At 34.6% G+C, this 21751-nt stretch overlaps 4 protein-coding genes across 5 annotated transcripts in view; 1 reads left to right on the plus strand and 3 right to left on the minus strand.

Annotated features, from left to right (window-relative positions):
• The first annotated feature begins 10316 nt into the window (after positions 1-10316).
• Positions 10317-13793, plus strand: LOC9308259 (receptor-like protein kinase HSL1). Its single transcript, XM_021022181.1, has 2 exons — positions 10317-13067; positions 13179-13793. The coding sequence occupies exons 1-2, from the start codon at positions 10469-10471 to the stop codon at positions 13595-13597; spliced, it is 3018 nt and encodes a 1005-aa protein (XP_020877840.1). The 5' UTR covers positions 10317-10468; the 3' UTR covers positions 13598-13793.
• LOC9308260 (early nodulin-93) lies at positions 13781-14995 on the minus strand. Its single transcript, XM_002874239.2, has 4 exons — positions 14801-14995; positions 14644-14705; positions 14260-14335; positions 13781-14011 (listed from the first exon to the last, which is right to left on the minus strand). The coding sequence occupies exons 1-4, from the start codon at positions 14904-14906 to the stop codon at positions 13908-13910; spliced, it is 348 nt and encodes a 115-aa protein (XP_002874285.1). The 5' UTR covers positions 14907-14995; the 3' UTR covers positions 13781-13907.
• A 2696-nt stretch (positions 14996-17691) lies between these two features.
• On the minus strand, positions 17692-20074 carry LOC9310354. 2 transcript variants are annotated; one of them, XM_021022196.1, is made up of 8 exons: positions 19912-20074; positions 19527-19672; positions 19362-19448; positions 18957-19244; positions 18671-18832; positions 18529-18582; positions 18292-18438; positions 17692-18088 (listed from the first exon to the last, which is right to left on the minus strand). In XM_021022196.1, the coding sequence occupies exons 1-8, from the start codon at positions 20066-20068 to the stop codon at positions 17705-17707; spliced, it is 1425 nt and encodes a 474-aa protein (XP_020877855.1). In that variant the 5' UTR covers positions 20069-20074; the 3' UTR covers positions 17692-17704. The 2 variants fall into 2 exon arrangements, with proteins under 2 accessions (XP_020877855.1, XP_002874287.1); XM_002874241.2 differs by having other exon boundaries at positions 19527-20074.
• Positions 20075-21042: 968 nt separating this feature from the next.
• LOC9310355 overlaps positions 21043-21751 on the minus strand; it is a 2525-nt gene continuing 1816 nt past the window's right edge. Inside the window, exon 7 of the mRNA XM_021022226.1 lies at positions 21043-21552. Coding sequence (XP_020877885.1) covers positions 21172-21552 — 381 coding nt within the window. The 3' untranslated portion in view covers positions 21043-21171. The remainder of the gene's footprint in view (positions 21553-21751) is intronic.

Consider the following 21751-nt stretch of genomic DNA (forward strand, 5'->3'; position numbering starts at 1 on the left):
AAAAAAGTTTTTTTGGCGGGTAAATTTTTTGGCGGGAAAATTTTTTACGGGAAAATTTTACAAGGTTTTTTAAAGGTTTTTACAAGTGTTTTGGCGGGAAAATTGCGGGATCACTTTTCCCGCCAAAAAATATTTTGTATTTTGTGGACATAATTTTGTTTCAAATAAGGGTAAAATGGTCATTAAAAATTAAAAGAGGGCAAACTTAAAAATGGACTCTCAAAGGGGGCATTTTTGAAAAGGGGTATTGAAAAAGGGGCATTTTTAACAATTTCTCTTATTTTAATTAGTAATATGTCATAAGATTCATCACTAATTCACTATATATTTTTTGAAAACTAAAAAATGAATGTCTTTTCAACTTTTATACAATTTTTAAAAATACCCAACATATTGATTCTTAAATATGTCTTGATTCATTACTATATTTTTTTGAAAGCTAATAAATGTATGATTTTTCAACTTTCATATAATATTATAAATATCCATCATATTGATTTTTAATATATCAATTTTAAAACTAAAATGTTTATAAAATTTTAAATATGATTAATCTTAAACATTTTCTCGCTAAAATTCAAATTATATTATTATGTATAAATTTATATTTCTTTGTTCTTTTACTTATAATATTAATTCATTTGTATTTAACTTAAATATTTTATAATCATAAATAATAATAAATAAAAATAAGTATGTATTGAATGGATATTTTAAATAGATTATATTTTTTAATTTTTAATTAGATGCATGCTTAGGTGGATGATTATGTGGATATCCTAGATGGAGAGAGGACTCTCCCATTATATATATAGATTATCTAACTGTAAATAAATATTATGAAAGTAAAACTACTTTTGAATTCTTCAACAAAAGATTAATGACTTAAATTTCCATCTCAAAGAATCCATCCCCATGTAACACATTGTGTCGTCGGAGTATAACTGGCATCAAAATTACATTTTAGAAATAGGGAAGATGGCTGTGTCCAGTTCTGAGCATGTGTTAGTGATGACGCACGCTTGCCGCGTTTTTCTTGATCAGTTTGGTTCGACACTTCGACTTAAACCATATATTCGTTAACTTCAGTATGGGCCTTGAGTACAACGTTCGTACTACTATCTCTCTCTTTATTAAATATGATTTTTTGTCCTTGAAGATGTTGAAGGTTTAGAATGTTTCAAATATTTTCTTCAAAATTTGAAGATGGTGATTGTAGAGTAGTTATAGGTACATTCTGAGTATCTCCACGACATTACCGCAAAAGGATATGTAAAGAGGACATGGTTAATACTTTCATCTACGCGACTACAACGTTGACAATGGTTAATACTTTAATATGTATCAAAACGTTAAATCAAATATATAAAAAAAAACGAAAAACATATTTGATAATCTTCTTTTCTTCTTTTCTTTTTTTTTCGTTTTTAATATTCGATAGCCTTAGCCTTAATATTATCAAGAGGTCCGCAACCCCGCATCGATCTCTTCTGGATTTTGTTTTTGTCTTATGACATTTCTCTCTGGAATTTCAGACCGTTGAATTGAAGAGTCAACGTTCAAAATCAGACAACGTGTGTAAAAATATTAAAAATATAAGAAATGTATCACGAACTTTGAGATACATACTTTTTAATTTATAATGGCTTACTCTTAACATTTAATTATTGTTTCTCTATATCCGCTCCATTATATGTTTGTGCTATCAAAATCAAATTTTTTTGTTATATATTTAAGTTTACAAAAATCAAATATTTCTTTTGGTGAGGCTTCGAATCGTACCAATGAGCTGTGGAGGATGTAATTTTATTTTACTTAGTCATTAACATTACGGAATATTTAATAGATAAAACATAAATCATGATTTCTCGGAATGATGTAATTGGTACAAAAATGTGTGACCGCAAAATAATCCAGCGAAATAAAACTCATTTGTTGGCTCATAATTATGGTGTGATTGGTTTTTCCACCATTGTGTTTGTAGAGTTTTGTTTTGTTTTGTTTTTTGGCATATGTTTAATATTGATCACAAAACTTGCCGTATAATTTTATAATGTTTTCATAAATGAATTATAGTTGTGGAGGATGTAATTTTCCAAATACTTATTCATTTTTTCAGTCCTTTATTTCATAGATTTTTTTTAATGTATATAGTATATTTTTAATATGATGTGGCAATGATTTTAAAAGTTTCTATAATCATTGTTAAGGTAAAAGATAAGTGAAATTGTTTCCAATAATATCTATAAGTAAATTTGTAAATAAAATTTAAAAAATGATGAAAAAGGGAAAAGAAACAAAAAAAGCTCTTTAGTGAAATTGCATGTTTGTCTGAATATAGATATCAAAGACTTTCGCATAAAAATAATTATCAAAGACAAACTTATATCAGTTAGTATTTTTGTTAAAAGAAAACAAAATAGATAAACAAAATAAATTAGTAACTCTTGTAAAGAAATAAAGTAATACTTACATTTATACTTGTATTAGAGGAACTTTTATATATTGTAATAAACCTAAGTAAGCAGTTTCTTTTATTGACTAGAATAGTTTGGGAGTAGTATATTATGATATAGTAGTAATAATTTATAACATAAGTTGCACTTCTATAATATATGTGTTATGATTGGAATTCTTTTTTATTTTTTTGAAATACAGTAAAACCTCTATAAATTAATACTGTTGGGATTAAGATATTTTATTAATTTATCGATTTATTAATTGCCCTGAAAATGTTTTGAAACCAAAAAAATATATTGATTTATCGAGATATTAATTTATAGTATTGATTTATAGAGGTTGTATTGTATCCGGAATAGATTGATAAACGGTAACTTATAGTATTGATTTATAGAGGTTATATTGATCTTTGAAGCCTACAAAAAATTGGTACTCTGCCACTATATAGTTGCCACTGCCACAGTAGTTTCCGTGAATGGTTAATGTGTACATTATGATTAGATTATAAACTATTGGACTACACATTATGATTAAACAGGGAAATTAATAGTTTATTCTGCCACTTAAAGTATTCTTTCACTTGAATAAGCTATTGGACCATTATAATTAAAGTTTATTTCCTATTAATTCCCCTGTTTGCTACAACTACAAAGTCTACATAGTGCGATCTGCCGCAAACCCACAAAACTTTAGTGATAGACTGATAGTATTAGGAAATTACACTATCTATTCATTTTGGTCAAATTAACAATAATTACCGTTAAGATCACTAGTAAGTTATAATATATTAATAGGAAAACAAATTAAAATAAAATAAATAAAGACTCTGATTTTCTTTTGGTAAACAAGCCTTTTGGGTATTTTAAAATTTAAACTATAGAATTAACTAATGATTAACTAACATTAGCAACTGGTCAATTGCTTATCAAAATACGTCTTCGACAAACATATTCCGATGTAGGCTAAATAGGATTATATGAGTCTTATAAATGTCTGGAGATCCTTTAAACTTTAGACTATGTATGTCCTTTGAAAAATTTACTCTCTGTTTTGTTAATCACCTGTTTTAACTTTGTTTATAAGTTCATTTTATGGTTTCTGTAAGATTTTTTACCATTGGATTAATTTGTTACAATACAAACGGATTTATAAAGTAACTTTCTAATAAACTAGTCCAATATGAATATAAAGTAAAATGAAACTACATGTTTGCAAGATACAGAACAACACCCAAGAGAGGTTTGGTGAGTTGGTTGAATATATACATAAACAATATCAATTTATTAGAAAAATCGAATCATATTCTAGATTCTTTCTTTCATAAAAAAAAATCATATTCTAGATTATAGATAACTTTGACTTTACTTCTGACTTTTCCAACAGCACATTTTTCTTGGCAAATTTCAGAGAAATGGGTGGCCTATTAATTTACTCTTTGAACTTTATAATTTAATGTTCGCGTCTTTGAATTGCACACCCCTAGTTTTAGCATATTAGCTCTTTAAACACACTTTTATTTTTTTCCTGTGGCCAATAATAATGTTCTAGAAGGACCGCATATCATATGATTAGTATTGGTGCTTGACGGAGACTCTGTTTTTGCCAAATGGAATGTTAGTTTTGATTTTGGTTTTAGAAAGATGAGTATTTGTGATTTTCTATATTTCAACTAGACAAACCTTTATATAATGATTTTTTAATTTGTTAGATAAATGTATTAGTAAAATGTAAAATAGAAAGTTCAATCGCTTTACTAATATGTGTGAAAAAAATTTAAACAGCACTTATAATAAAAGGAAGAAAGTAATTCATATAAGTGCTAGAAAAAAGAAAGAAAAGCTTATTTTCCAAGATAAATATTTCATGCTAATAGATAAGAGATTTTTTTAAAATTTTAAACATAGTTAGATTTGAATACAAACTATAACGAAACGATAACATTAGTAAAAATCATTTACTTATACCACTTCATGGCCCATTTTTGTTCATATATGTTTTTGGATTTTAAATCGTAAAGTGAATACTACAAAACTGTCTAGGATTTTTTATTCTTAGCACTTTTATACACACTAGTCGGACTGTTCGTTTGTGCATCTTGATGAATCGATGCATATACAAGATGTTTTAAAACAATTATTCTAACATATCAACTAGATGAAGTATATAGATACATCTGAGTTCGTCCGGTTGCTAGGAACGGGATCGGAAGACGAAGACGCGGGTTGTCAGATAGATGCTCATTATGGGAGGTTTGTGGCGGATTGGTGGGTTGGAGGCAGAGAAATGGTGACGGAAATCAGATGCTTTCGTCGCTACTTTTCGGTTCCTCGACTCTGTCTGAAAGACGAGCTGAAACTAAAGCTGACGAGCTGAAACTGAAGCTGTCTGAAAGACGAGCTGAAACTGAAGCTGACGAGCTGAAAACTGAAGCTATCTGAAAGACGAGCTGAAATTGAAGCTGACGAGCTGAAAACTGAAGCTGTCTGAAAGACGAGCTGAAAACTCAAGCTGTCTGAAAGACGAGTTGAAACTGAAGCTGACGAGCTGAAAACTCGAGCTGTCTGAAAGACGAGCTGAAACTGAAGCTGACGAGCTGAAAATTGAAGTTGTCTGAAAGACGAGCTGAAAACTCGAGCTGTCTGAAAGACGAGCTGAAAACTGAAGCTGACGAGCTAAAGTATAAGATGTGAGGCTAAGCTCATCTTTTTGGTGCGAACTTCGAGAACGATGCGATGTTCGGGTTGCTCGGCTTATCGAGTGTTCGACGAAACACGAATATGCGAGTACGAACTCGGCTTATTTTGTTCGGTTCGTCAAAACGGTGCAAGCACGGAGCTCGGCTTATGCGAGGAAGACCTCGGCTTTCCAGAAAACGTCTGGAGTTCGAGACGGACTCGAGACATCATGAGGTGCGACGCTCGATGATCGGCTTACCCCGTAATAGTTTGACGGATCTCGAAAGTGCGAGTTCGGCCTCGGCTTACAACATTTGGTCGTCGAAACTTTGCGAGCACGGAGCTCGGTTTTTTTTTTTTTTTTTTTTTTTTTAAATGTAAATAAGGAAAAACTTACAGTGAAAACTGTTGAATTGACGAGCAGGAACTGTCAGACGGACGAGCTGACAGTTGACGAGCAGGAACTGTCAAATCGACGAGCAGATATTGGACGAGAAGGAAGTGTCAGACAGACGAGCTGAAAGTTGACGGAGAAGAAACTGTCAGACGGACGAGCTGGCAGTTAAAGAGCAGGAACTATCAGACGGACGAGCAGACAGTGGACGAGCAGGAACTGTCAAATCGACGAGCAAATATTGGACGAGAAGGAACTGTCAGACAGACGAGCTGACAGTTGACGGAAAAGAAACTGTCAGACGGACGAGCTGACAGTTGACGAGCAGGAACTATCAGACGGACGAGCAGATAGTGGACGAGAAGGAACTGTCAGACAGACGAGCTGACAGTTGACGGAGAAGAATCTGTCAAACGGACGAGCTGACAATTGACGAGCAAGAACTATCAGACGGACGAGCTGACAGTTGACGAGCAGGAACTATCAGACGGACGAGCTGACAGTGGACGAGAAGGAACTGTCAGACAGACGAGCTGACAGTTGACGGAGAAGAATCTGTCAGACGGACGAGCTGACAATTGACGAGCTGGAATTGTCAGACGGACGAGCTGACAGTTGACGAGAAGGAACTGTCAGACAAACGAGCTGACAGATGGACGAGAAGGAACTGTCAGATTGACGAGCTGACAGTTTGACGAGAAGAAACTGTCAGATGGACGAGCTGACGGTTAGCACTGGAACTGTCAGACGGACGAGCTGACAGTGGATGAGCTGGAACTGTCAGACGGACGAGCTGATAGTTGACGAGAAGGAACTGTCAGACAAACGAGCTGACAGATGGACGAGCTGAAACAATGCAGAAAGATGAAACAAGTGACGAGCTCAGCAAGAGCTGGAAACTTCCTAATCTCGACCTTCTTGGCTGGAGAATTTATTTATTCCCCCTACCTAGCGCGCCAACTGTTGATGCACGAATTTCAACAAAGTATATTTGTAAGTTCTTTGATAAGGAAAAAACATTCTCATTGCGTTGAAGGTCGGGAGCTAGGCCGTTCTCGCGATAAACATAGAGTTTATTTGTTTTATAGCTGCGTCTTGTGAAAGACTGCCTACGTACCCTTAGAAAGGGATCAAGCCATTCGTAGTTCATATTAAAACAAGTGGGGGCTAGGCCATATTTGCAGCTAGGCGATCTGTTGACGTGCTGGATAGCTTGGGGACGATTTGGACGAGCCGAGCTGTTAACTGAGAAGCTGGATGAGCTGAGCAGTCAGCAGAGAAGTTAGACGAGCTGAGCTGTTTAACTGAGAAGTTGGACGAGCTGAGCAGTCAGCAGAGAAGCTGGACGAGCTGAGCTGTTTAACTGAGAAGTTGGATGAGTTGAGCAGTCAGCTGAGAAGCTAGACGAGCCGGGAGATGAGATTGACGATCTGGATCGTTAGGCGAGCTGAAGAGCTTGAAGACGAGCTGAAGAGCTTGATGACGAGCTGAGGAGCTTGAAGGCGAGCTGAATAGCTTGCAGACGAGCTGAAGAGCTTGATGACGAGCTGAAGAGCTTGATGACAAGCTGAAGAGCTTGATGACGAGCTGAAGAGCTTGATGACGAGCTGAAGAGCTTGATGACGAGCTGAAGAGTTTGATGACGAGCTGAAGAGTTTGATGACGAGCTGAAGAGCTTGATGACGAGCTGAAGAGCTTGAAGACGAGCTGAAGAGCTTGTTGACGAGCTGAAGAGCTTGAAGACGTTTTTAGTATGGATTTCTTCTCCTTTTTTCCTCCCCCTTTCTTCAATGAGATGCCTCCCTATTTATAGGAAAACTAAGCTGGTGAGAGAAACATGGACTAACTTTTATGGGCTTTTTTAGGGCTTGATGTTTATTAAGTTATTCTTGATTTGGGCCGAGCTAAAATAAGGGGTGCAATCTAGCCCCCAACAAATACTACAAAACTGTCTAGGATTTTTTATTCTTAGCACCTTTATACACACTAGTCGGACTGTTCGTTTGTGCATCTTGATGAATCGATGCATATACAAGATGTTTTAAAACAATTATTCTAACATATCAACTAGATGAAGTATATAGATACATCTGAGTTCGTCCGGTTGCTAGGAACGGGATCGGAAGACGAAGACGCGGGTTGTCAGATAGATGCTCATTATGGGAGGTTTGTGGCGGATTGGTGGGTTGGAGGCAGAGAAATGGTGACGGAAATCAGATGCTTTCGTCGCTACTTTTCGGTCCCTCGACTCTGTCGTGTGAAGTTGTGGACCTTGCATCCGCCTGAGTTCATGAAGGGCTGTCTGCTTCCGGTGGTATCACCAGGATTCGATCCCTTTTTCTGGTTCCATTTTGTTTTCCGATATCACTTTTTTGTAACTGCTGGATATGTGTAATTAACCCGGGGTGTACCGCGAATGATTTGTTTTTAAAATTAGTGATTTTTAAAATTTAATGGTTATATATTATATAAATTTTTTTGCAAATTGTATCATTTTATAAGACATTTATATTTTATAGTCTACAATTGTTATTAAGTAACGGTATATCACAAAAGAGTTTTTGTTTTATACAATTTACTTTAATCAGGATCATTCGATATGTATAATATTATTGGTGTTAAAAAAGTAATAAAATAAAGATTTAACCGTATTGAAGCAGCGGGTTAATGATGTTTTAAATTTTTTTGATTCAAACTCGTCCCATCATATTATAACTCCGTACTACAATATAACACCATCCCATGTTAAATGTTCTTATATTATAAACTTTTTATTGATTTTAAATGTATGAATTGTAATATTTAAAACTTCTAAAAAACTCTTCCGGTTATATAACCATGTCTACCAATATAACCCGTGTCGTGTTATTATAATTTTTTATATATATTCAAATGTTCATAATATTATAAACTTTTTATTGATTTTAAATATATGACTTATATTATTTAAAACTTTTTAAAAGTTTAAAACTTAACATTTCCGGTAAAATTAAGCAGTTAAACTAAAAAACCGAATGAAACGGAATCTAACTTTAAATTTGGATGCTTATTAAGTTGAGCTTCTTGTTCATTCGGATTTGGATTCATTTTGATCTTATTTATAATATGATTCTGAATCAATATCTAAACATTTTAGCCGATATTGGACGTTAAACACACACCTTTTTCATCAATTAGGTAATATATATCCGTTTTAAAAATTTCGAATCCCAATATATGCAAAAAAATTTGAGATTTGTTTTAACATTATGTATTATATATATGACGATTCAAAACAGTTAAAAAATATTCAAACAAAGATGATATGAGAATTGTATTTATAAATCTTAATCAAATCTTCTAAATATCTATATTTTTAAATATGGAATATCCGGTTCATAATTTTGGATATGTTTTGACCGATCCAAAAAAGATATGAACTATCCGGTGTAAGATTTGTGAAGTAATTTTTTATCGGGTCAGATACCAAATTTGTCGGATAACAATTTAACCTACCCGCTAAAAATGTATTTCAAAAATACTAGTATATATATATATATATATATATAGATTCATTAAAGTCAGAAAATATTTTTAGAAATTTTAGATAAGTTTAAAATACGTTCAGATATAAATACTCCATTTAGAAATTGAAAATGTGTAAAATGCCATCATTTACAATTATAACTCATTTTATGTTGTTTTAAAAAAAATATAAATTTAACGTTTTACATTAAAATAAATTACAAATTTGCATCGAAATTACATATAATATTCTTTTGCCAAAATCGCAGACATCGTCGTCTTACCAAAATAGCAAAATTGCATAATTACGTTTTAAACTCCTTACATTATACTTCCTCCGTCCCACAAAGATGAATTGTTTAGAAAAACAATTTGTCCCACATAAGTTTTGTGTTTCCAATGTCAAATTTAAAACTGTTTACCTATTTTACCCTTTTTAAACAATAATAAATAATATACTCTTTAAAATGTGTTAAAAAGTTCAAATTGTCATTTTACATTATTTCTTAAAGAATGTGAAATTTCTAAAAAATCTATCTTTATGGGACAGAGGGAGTACTATTAATCAGAGATGTGCCAGAGAAAATTTAAACATTTGCTTAGGGCATCAAATTATTGGAAAAAATTTAGGGGCATATATTTACTCTTAATAGAGTTATATAAATATGTTTATATGGGACTGCCTACCAAAAAAAAAAAATATGTTTATATGGGACTTATGCTGAAAATAATGTGTTAATAATAAGAAATAAATATTGAGCTTCAACAATCCATTGATTTGGTCACATGAGCTTAATTAATAAATCTTTAAAAAACAAACAATTACTTAAATTAATTAAAGTATTGACGATTTTGGTTTCGGTTGCATCTTGTTGAAAGAAGTTTTTCAAAGCTTGAGTGACTTGGCTATCTTATCCATCGAAAAAGAATTGGTTAGAAACGTTGATTCTAAAAGTTTGGTTAACCATTTTGTAGAAAAAAATGGAAAAAAAAAATGTTTTAGAACAAATTTTTCTTTTTTCGACTATGGTGTTTATTTATGTAGATTATTTTTTCTATTGAACTGGGGTATATTTTTTAGTCGGCTTTTGATATAGCTTAGTGTTGCATGGTTCTGCTATTAATGTAGACAAAACAAAAATAAAATTCCTAATCACAAAGTTGTACTTGTATATAAGTAACTAAAAGTGTTTAATCGTCACATATCTATATACAATGACGTACAGAGTACCCAAACATCAAATCTCTTTTTTGATTTTAAAAAAAAAAGGAAAAGAAAATCATTACATCGATGACTTCACCTAATAACTTCTTCTCTATAAAGAGTTTAAAACTTGAAAACTTCTTCATTATTTTGTATCCGTTTCACATTCACAGTCAAACTCGGTTGCCGAAGAAATTTCCCGGCAAAACCTCAACAAACAAAACTTAAAGAATGACCCTTCTACCCTTACCTTTCCTCTTCTTCTTCCTCACCTCAATACCCTTATCCGTCTTTTCCCAGTCCAACGACCAGTCAACGCTTCTTAACGTGAAACGCGATCTCGGAGATCCACCGTCTCTCCAACTATGGAACAACACATCTTCACCGTGCAATTGGTCGGAGATCACTTGCACCGCCGGGAATGTCACTGGGATCAATTTCAAGAACCAGAACTTCACCGGGACAGTTCCGACGACGATATGCGATTTGTCGAATCTCAATTTCCTCGATTTGTCGTTTAATTACTTCGCCGGCGAGTTTCCGACGGTTCTTTACAATTGCACGAAGCTTCAATATCTCGATCTCTCTCAGAACCTTTTCAACGGCTCACTTCCCGTCGACATCGACCGTCTCTCACCGGAACTCGACTATCTCGACTTAGCAGCTAACGCCTTCGCCGGAGATATCCCTAAGAATATCGGACGGATCTCGAAGCTCAAGGTATTGAATCTGTACCAGAGTGAATACGACGGTTCGTTTCCGCCGGAGATCGGAGACTTGGTCGAGCTTGAAGAACTTCGATTAGCGTTGAACGATAAGTTTACGCCGGCGAAAATTCCGACGGAGTTTGGGAAATTGAAGAACCTGAAGTACATGTGGTTAGAGGAGATGAATTTGATCGGAGAAATCTCAGCCGTTGTTTTCGAAAACATGACGGATCTTAAACACGTTGACTTATCGGTCAACAATTTAACGGGTCGGATCCCAGATGTTTTATTCGGGTTGAAGAACCTCACCGAGCTTTATCTCTACGCTAATGACTTAACCGGTGAAATCCCCAAATCAATTTCGGCGACGAACATGGTATTTCTTGATCTCTCCGCTAATAATTTAACCGGTTCGATTCCGGTATCAATCGGAAATCTAACGAAATTAGAAGTGTTAAACCTGTTTAACAACGAGTTAACCGGAGAAATCCCGCCGGTTATCGGAAAATTACCGGAATTGAAGGAGTTTAAGATCTTCACCAACAAGTTAACCGGAGAAATACCGGCGGAGTTTGGAGTTTATTCAAAGCTGGAGAGATTCGAAGTTTCGGAGAATCAGTTAACCGGAAAGTTACCGGAAAGTTTATGCAAAAGAGGTAAACTTCAAGGCGTGGTTGTGTACTCAAACAATCTCACCGGAGAAATCCCGGAGTCTCTCGGAGATTGTGGAACGCTCTTGACGGTTCAGTTACAGAACAATGGCTTCTCCGGCAAGTTTCCTTCTAGGATCTGGACTGCTTCAAGTATGTATAGTTTACAGGTGAGTAACAACTCATTCACCGGAGAATTACCGGAGAATGTTGCTTGGAATATGTCGAGGATCGAGATTGATAACAATCGATTTTACGGTGTGATTCCTCGGAAAATCGGTACTTGGTCTTCTCTAGTTGAGTTTAAGGCGGGAAACAATCGGTTTTCCGGTGAGATACCGAAGGAATTGACTTCTCTTTCGAATCTTTTATCGATCTTTCTCGATGAGAATGATCTCACCGGTGAATTACCGGATGATATCATCTCATGGAAGTCGTTGATAACGTTAAGTTTATCCAAGAATAAGCTTTCCGGGAAAATTCCGAGAGCTTTAGGATTGTTGCCACGTTTGCTCAATCTTGATCTATCGGAGAATCAATTCTCCGGTGAAATCCCACCGGAGATCGGGAGTCTAAAGCTGACAACACTTAATGTGTCATCAAATAGACTCACCGGAGGAATCCCAGAGCAACTTGATAATCTTGCTTACGAGAGAAGTTTCTTGAACAACTCCAATCTTTGTGCAGACAAGCCAGTTCTCAATTTACCGGATTGTCGGAAACAGCGCCGGGGATCAAGAGGGTTTCCGGGGAAAATCCTCGCGATGATTCTAGTCATCGCTGTTCTGCTTCTCACCATTACTCTGTTTGTTACGTTCTTTGTGATTCGAGATTACACAAGGAAACAAAGGAGGAGAGGTCTAGAAACGTGGAAACTAACTTCATTTCATAGAGTAGATTTTGCGGAGTCTGATATAGTGTCGAATCTGATGGAACACTATGTGATCGGGAGTGGCGGATCGGGCAAAGTTTACAAGATATTTGTCGAAAGCTCGGGACAATGCGTGGCGGTGAAGAGAATATGGGACAGCAAGAAACTGGACCAGAAACTTGAGAAGGAGTTTATTGCTGAAGTTGAAATTCTTGGAACGATTAGGCACTCGAATATCGTGAAACTACTGTGTTGTATCTCGAGGGAGGATTCTAAGCTTCTGGTGTATGAGTATCTCGAGAAACGCAGTCTTGATCAGTGGCTACATGGCAAGAAGAAGGGAGGTACTGTAGCTGCTAATAACCTGACATGGCCACAAAGGTTGAATATTGCGGTTGGAGCAGCTCAAGGACTTTGCTATATGCATCACGATTGCACTCCCGCGATCATACACCGAGATGTTAAGTCAAGTAACATCTTGCTTGATTCTGAATTCAACGCGAAGATTGCAGATTTCGGGTTGGCCAAACTGTTGATTAAGCAAAACCAACAACCTCATACCATGTCAGCTGTTGCTGGATCCTTCGGTTACATTGCTCCAGGTAATACCCTTTTTCATTATCAAAGTTCAAAACCAATTGATAAATGAGTGGAGTGGCTATGTCCCTGATATATTAGTTTAGGTCTCTAATGTATATTTCATTGTGTTTCAGAATACGCATATACATCGAAGGTAGATGAGAAGATCGATGTGTACAGCTTCGGGGTAGTTTTGCTAGAGTTGGTGACTGGAAGAGAAGGAAACAACGGAGACGAACACACAAACTTAGCAGATTGGTCATGGAGACATTACCAATCCGGGAAACCGACCGCAGAGGCGTTTGATGAGGACATCAAAGAAGCTTCCACGACAGAGGCGATGACAACAGTTTTCAAGCTAGGTCTCATGTGTACTAACACATTGCCAAGTCACAGACCTTCCATGAAAGAGATCTTGTATGTTCTGCGCCAACAAGGGCTTGGTGCAACGAAAAAGACTGCAACAGAGGCACATGAGGCACCTCTACTAGTTAGTTTATCGGGTCGGAGAACAAGTAAAAGGGTAGAAGATGAAGATTTAGGTTTTGTATAATCAATAATCAGAACTTAGAAGATGAAGATTTAGGTCTTGTATAATAAATAATCACAATTTTTGAGGTTTGTTTTTTTGGAGATCTAGAATGTACAAATGTATTAGAAACCTTTTTGGTTTTTCACTTATGTTTTGTGTAAGCAAAGCAAAGCTTTAGTTAAGATCTGAAACTCTGAATAAAAATGGTCTTTATAAATTTGATATTCCTTGTAATAATAACACTTTTATTTAGAAACAAGGCAAAACTTGCATACAAAAACAGAGAAACATGGTGATTGATTGAGTATTTGAGTTACAATAAGAAGAGAATTTATTTAGAGTCTTGCTGAGCTTTCTTTAACTGAGCCTCGGTGTTTCTTCTCGCGCCTTGTAGAATGGTTTTGTCCGCGGTTATGAAGAACGCAGCGATAGAAGCTGTTCCGATGATCACCAAATTCACAAGATAAAAACTTTCAGGAATCAGAAGAAAACTAACAGAAACTTTAGGAGGATTAAAATCTCTGAACAATAAAAAACCACAAACTCATCAATGCTTCCACGAACTCAACATAGATTCAAAAGTTCGAAGCTTAATCGAGCATTTCGAGGTTTCTACAACAATGTTCAAGCTTGTATATTTTTCTACTTAGTTCCAGGAAGAACACAGAGTTGAGAGAGCTAACCTGCAGATATAATGAGTGCCTGAGCTGTGTAGTTGAGGTTTGCCTTTGCCCACGGGAACACGCGAACCGCAGCTACCTGTTACGATAACAAGGCAAGCTCAGGTTTTATAGTCCTAACTCATATCTTTATACACACATCAAAAAGAATGTGACTCTACTTGGTGATTCAAAATTTCACAAGAACAAAAATCACAAAATGAATAGGTAACAAAATTGAAACTCTTGATTAATGCAGAACATGAGATTGTTGAGTCACTTTTGTCATAAAATCAACAACAAAGAAACATAGCTCTTACATCATAATTCATTTAAGATCTCAATTTCAAATTTATTTTCTATGATGGAGATGATGTGACAGTGTGATCAAAAATTAGATATTATTACTGTGGGAATCGCACTGGCGACGGCGGCTACGGCGGCTGCTTTGGCTCCGGCAATAGCTCCGGCTGAACCATAATTGGAAAATACCCAAAATAATAATCAATTTTAAAGAATTTTTCAGAAGAAAAAAAGAGAGAGAGACGGAGAGAGAAGAAGTGACCTTGACTGGAAGTTTCGGCTCGACGGATCTTATCAATCTCGTCGGGAGAAGCTATGAGGAAGAGATTCTGCTGCCTCCGGTTACCCATTTCTGACCGGTTTTCCATTTTCAGTGTCGCTTTTTTGATCTTTGGATTTTAAGAAGAGAGAGAGACGGGTCGCGATTTGCCTTTTTCTTTGTTTGGGAATAAATTATTAGGAAGAGAATTAAAAATTGGTTGTTTTTATAAGTTGGGAATCTTTCACCAATATAATGGATACGCCAATATTGAAAAAAAGTTGTCAAAATATTTTAGTCTATATAAGACATAACATTTTTAGAAAATATATTCAATCAAACAATTAAAATAATTTGTGTTAAAATGACAATTTTTTTTTGTTATTTAATTACAGTTTTTAATTTTTTTTAATAAAATTCAGTGTTATTAATATTTTTTTGTTATTGATGATTTGAAGAAGTGTTATTCAATATTTTAAATATTAGATTTTTAGTGATTTTAAAGCGCTAGTTAGTCTTTTGGATCTGTTTTGGAACTCGACTTTAAAAATGTTTGGGCTCGATTTTGTTAACATATGGATATCTCTAGGGATATGAATGTTCGGTTTGAAAACAATTCGGTTTTCGATAAAAATCATCATAAATTAATTAATTTAAATGATGATGATAAGTTTTAGTATCTAAATGTACTTTTCTTATAAAAAGTAATTATTTATATTTAATTAAGATAGTAAATTTCAATAGATATTTTGGTTAGTTTACTTTGATTACCTGAAAATTCGGCATAAAAATGTCTATATATACCGTTCAGTTTTAAATGAAATTTGGCCTTAAATCATGCTACTCGTCTTCTCCTGTAAGAATGCACGGTATGGGATACGATATTGTCAGGCTCACCAAACCAAGAGTACATTATTTTATAAGAAACAGGCTTTGCCATAGACTTTTGATGCCCACTCTCCACCCCATTGAAGTTTCGGTGTGTCTTATTCCTCACTTTAAGGCTGTAGACTTCTCCACCCCACTGCACTGCGGTGACGCTGTGTCTTAAGTCTTTCAAGAGTGTCCCTGGCCAGTATCCCACCACAATGTCCTCAGACAAGAGCCACCAGTTCCCGCTGTTCGTATCCTAGAGCACTGTCATAGATAGATCATATTAGAGCTAGAAAATGCAAAAAATGGTAGAATGTGAAGGATGTTGATTATATTACCAAAAAGATGCTAAAGGGTAATGTAATTTGCTTTTGCGAGCTACTCCAATTCCAAAGAGTACTAGTTGTATCTTTGTTACAAATATCGCTCATCGGAAATTAGTTTGTCGAAGTAGCTAAACTAACTTAGTGAAAAGTAGTCTGAAATCATACTAACTTGATGCAAACTTTCCACCGCGGCATCAAGACTTATTAAGGTTTGTTGTTCTGATTCAATTCTTATTGGTTCAGTTGGTTTGATTGAATTGGAAGGAATTGAACCAGGCGGTTATCTCGGGTTTGGGATTGCTGAATAAACCGGAATTGAAGAAGCAAGGCAAAGACTCTAACTGCAGTGGAGGGTTTGCTGTTTTGGATATGCAACTACATAAGTTGTTTTGACTCTCTATTCTTCTTCATTAGTTTTCTGTTGCAACAATCTTTTGTATCGAGAGATCAGCCATTGTTGTAAGCTCATTTGAGCTGATTTCTTCTTCATTGATAGTGAATTTGCCGGATTGATTCGGCTCCGGATGTAGGCTTGATCATACCAATCTCGCTGAACCGGGTTAACAATTTCACGTCTTGTGTTCTTGTTCTTGAGTTTATCTTTCTTCGATCATTTTCAAATTCGTATCGCGAGTGTTTGTGTGTGAGATTTGAGTGTTTTCTTGAGCTCAGATTGTAACAAGACTTGATGCAATTGAACAGCTAAGAGACTTCCTTTTAATTTGGCTCTGTTTTTTTCACTCTCCCTATTTTTTTCCACTTTCGTAGGCTTTAATATTAGTCTGTCCAATTTTATTTCTAATATAATTTTTTTTTTAATCCATTCATCCCCATATACTTTTGAATTGGAAGTCAACAAAACCTAAGACCATCTCATCTATCATACATTGTGTGGATGTCTCAAAAATATTATTTTAATTATTTTATAATAAATAAATTATTTATTTAAATTATAAATTATAAAAAGAGAATTTGACCAATAATATAAAGACAAGTGGAGACACAGTTTCTCAAAATTTCTCAAACCAGAAACTGTGTCTATCCTCTCTCTTACTTTTTTATTATTTTTTATTTTTTTAATCTTAAGACATTGCTCAAGGCACTATTGTTGGAATTATGGCTGCCACCGAGGCTATTTCTATTTCTACAACAAAAGAAATACACATGTAATCTCTTTTTATATATATTTCACAGAAAATGAAACGGTTTAATATTTGCTCGTTTTAGGTAAATGTATTACTACTAGCATACAATGACTATACATTTTGTAGCATACAATGACTATAGTGTAAAAGTACTACTACTAGTCTACTACTCCCTCCGTTTCAAAATGTAAGACGTTTTGAGGTATTATTTTTGTTTCAAAATGTAAGACGTTTTCAAGTTTCTATGCAAATTATATATTAATTTAATATTTTCTGATTATTTATACTATGCAGTCTCATTCATGATTGGTTGAACTTTTTAAAAGTGGATATTTTTTAATCTGCTACTTTTAACTAAAACGTCTTATATTTTGAAACGGAGGGAGTAGCATACAATGACTATACATTTTATAGATAACCATTTTAAAGAACTAGTATAAAACTTGTTTGATCTTCCAATTTTAAGCTTATGAGAGAAGATCTTCTGTTGATAATAATCTTTTTTTTTCATTTCACACTTTGTAATTCAAACTTACAAAAAAAAAAGGATAATCAACATGAGATTAAGGACAACGAGAATTCCGGCCAGGTCCTCCGAAGTAAAAGTGGGGCTCTGACATATACGTTTTCCGGTGGAGCTTTGTAGAATAACATTCATACTCATCAGCGTACTCGGAGAGATACTTGGGGTATTTGATCTGCATGGAATAGTCCTTGATCCTAATGTTAGTGTGGTAACAAGCTTCGGCCCAAATGTAAGATGCCCATTGTCCACTCCCCATTGAGGTTGTCGTGTGTGGCTTCTTTAGTATTACGTTAGGGCTATGTACTTCTCCACCCCACTGCACAGCGGTTGCGCTATGTTTAAGGTAGTTGAAGAGTGTCCCTGGCCAATAACCCATCACGTTGTTTGCGCAAGTCAACCACCAGTTCCCACTGTTTGGATCCTGTAAATACGGTCGACGATAAAACATTAAAGGAGAATACAAGTCCGTTCCAAAACATATTCAAAAGGAAATCATAGCTTCGAGCTTCATATTTTTAACGCCAGTTTTTTGGGGCATTACACACATTCGAAAAAGGGAAAATTTTATAATGTTTTTGTAGAACTGTGAAGGATGATGATCATATATAAACTAGAAAATGTTACCAGGAACACGCTAACGGTGATGTCATATTGCGTACTCGAGGCACTCGAAACAGGTTCAATGGTTGCACCAAGGGCAAATTTTTGACTTGTTTGCACAAAACCCGCGCATAAGAGATTAATGCACCCTGTTTTAGTGTATGCATCTCTCTGAAAATCCAAATAGAAGGAGTAGTTATAAACTCACGTAAGTGATTTGAGATATTTCAAAGTTGGTAGTTATATAATGGTGTTACTCACAGTCCATGAGATGAAGAGACGTGTACGTGAGTCTCCGAAAACGGCCGGATTCACCTAAAATAGGTTAATGGCATGCAATCGGGTCACGGTTTACTTGTAAAGCAAAGTACAGTACAATACTTTTAGCGATGTAAAAACGTACCATCCAACCAGCTTCTAGGCTCTCAAAAGTATCTGAGAGACCACCAACCAGCCAGATTTGAGCAGTGCTGTAGTCGCTAGCCTCAACCCTCGAAGGGTTCCAAATATTTATATCAGACTGAGCTCCGACAAAATTGTACCCTAGGGCCACAATAAATGCCTCCTATATCATCATCAACATAGCATAAGTGTTTCTAGCTAAACCATATGAAGGTTTTATTAGTCTCCACTAAAAATGAATAACACAGTAGAAAAAAAAATCATTTAACATCTTACACAGTACGTACCGATCGTAACCTTGGTTGGGCTTGATTTATTTTTTCTGCTGTTATATTGAAATTACCCTTGTGTTGAAGTGCGTTGTCGAGAAACTTGTATCTGTGAGGAGTTTTCCTCCCAAATTCAGACGGTGAAGAGGCTCTGCTTATGTCTTCTCTACTAACTCTACGAACCGGTATTGTCCCCATTGGACAGTTTCCGGATTTAGACCAAACCTGAGACGTAATTTGTTCAGAAGAACCGTTGTTTGGTATAGTAGTAGTCTTCTTTGTACCAAATTCCACACTCGGTTTCATCTGCATGCATAAATTTAGGTTAGGTATAGAACTAAAGATAGAACCTTGAAGCACACGGGTCCAAGGCAAAATATAACCAAAATTCTTTTACTAAAATATAAAGTAGAATTTGTTGACCTGAATTTTGTGGTTTCTTAAAGCGGGATGATCAAAGGCATGTTGTTTGTAGATATCGATACAATCTATTATATCTCCATCTGTACTCTGCAAGAAAATGAAATCGATTTAACAAACAATGTACACAAGATGTTATATCACTGCATATTCAGATTCAATCTATACCTTGATGGTCTTCAACGCTGGCTTATTAAGAGCCTTCAATTTTATATCAATATCTAAAGAACCTTTCCCATAGGCTTCATTGTAAAATCCACACAAAATCACAAGTATTAAGAACAATCTCATTGCGGCTTTTTGTGGTGTTTTTCCTAGGTTTAAGGAATAGCATTAGGATACAGGCTTTGATTCTTGAACCTTCATATATACTTATAAATTAAAGTTTATAAAACCAAAAGGTGTTTTTTTTTTTCAATTAATATGATATTATCACACACAAAGATTGAGAAAAACGGAAATCTCATATATACATAACAATCATCTGCAGATTTGGGAAACGTATGTGTATATGGTAAAAAAAAATCTTTTTGCTATAAACAGCTCAACTTACCAAATATGAATGCTTTAGTAATTACTACTCCTATATTTTGATTTGCTTTTACGTCGGTCCAAAAAATCATTAAGTTATATGGATTCTCTTTTGACTTTCTTTTTTTTGCTCCCAAATTAAACCTTTGACTCTTTTTTAATGGTTCATAATAATTCATCCTTTTGGCTAAATTTTTTTTTTTACTTTTGCTGATGATTTCTTTTGATGGACGATAAGATTCACGCTTCTCAGTCAAGATAAAATTTACTACGATTCCCATTTCAATATGGGTTTTATATAATAGCATCTCTATAGGTGAAATACCATGGGAATTACATCAATATAGTATGAATATTTTAATATCATTTAATTGTAATAAATATTATATTAAATTTTCATTAAGTATTTTTAAATATTTCAAATTACATTTTAAATATATTCATTGTATTAGTTAGTTTTAAGCATACCAAATTACAAACTAAAATAATATTAGTTTAATATACTGTATTTACCTTAGTTAATGCCAATTAAAATGATAGTAAGATATAATTTAAACTTATGCATAATAGAGCTTAATATAGATAATTTTATTTTAAGATTTATAAAAAAAAAAGTTGACAAAGAATAAAAAAAGAAATAATACAGAAAAACTATTTAATTGATATACTGATAGTTTTCTGTTATGATTTGTAAAAATTAAGTGAGAACCACTTAGACAAAAAAAAGACATGTATTAATGTTTTAAGGAAAGAGAGGGTTTCTCATTGGTATCTCAACTAAGAAACTTTTTCATAGGGTTCTCATAATTTTTGAATTAAAAAAATACTATTTTTCAAAATTTTCTTTATTTTTAGTGGAGATGCTCTAAGTTACCCATATTCTTTTATCTTTTGTTCAATTAGATTACTAAGAATATACCTAAAAACAATATAAAAAAAATTGGAAACAAATAACTGTTTGTTTTTATAATGATTTGTTAATCTTTAGTTTTTTTTTTTTTTTGTCATCTGTTAATCTTTAGCTTTGTTGTTAAGAATTGGTGATCTAAACTTTATGTCAATTGAAATCCAATTATACCCTTAATTTTGTGAATTTGACCGAAATTAACCTGATTAAACCAGGTTTTCCTCATAAGATCGATTTGAAAGAGAATTAAAACGAAAAGTTTGGAACTAAAATTCTAAGATTCCAAAAACGTCATCATCTTCATCTTTGGACGTTTGTAATTCCAACATAGGACAAACAAAAAAGAGACTGAACATCGACAAATTCAACAGAAGATTAAGGACAACGAGAATTTTGGCCAGGTCCTCCAAAGTAAAAATGGGGCTCTGACATATATGTTTTCCGGTGGAGCTTTGTCGAATAACAGTCGTACTCATCAGCGTACTCGGAGAGATATGTGGGATATTTGATCTGCATGGAATAGTCCTTGATTCTAATGTTGGTGTGGTAACAAGCTTGGGCCCAGAGGTAAGATGCCCATTGTCCACTCCCCATTGAAGTTCTCGTATGTGGCTTCTTCCCCACATTAGGGCTATGCACTTCTCCACCCCACTGCACAGCGGTTGCGCTATGTTTAAGGTAGGTGAAGAGTGTCCCCGGCCAATAACCTATTACGTTTTTTGCACAAGTCAACCACCAATTCCCGCTGTTTGGATCCTGAAAACACAGCCACCGATGAAACATTTTAAGCTAAAGAGCATGCATGATCGGTCTAAAACATGTGCCAAAAGAAACTAGTGCTTTAGGCTTTTGATTTATAACGCCAATATTTAGGGAATAAACAAAATCACATACGAAAAAAAGAAAAAAAAAAAAAAAATCTTGTGTGGGGGTTTTTAAGAAATGACTTTGTACA

Source organism: Arabidopsis lyrata, assembly GCF_000004255.2.
Source record: "Arabidopsis lyrata subsp. lyrata unplaced genomic scaffold ARALYscaffold_6, whole genome shotgun sequence".
NCBI classification, from domain to species: domain Eukaryota; kingdom Viridiplantae; phylum Streptophyta; class Magnoliopsida; order Brassicales; family Brassicaceae; genus Arabidopsis; species Arabidopsis lyrata.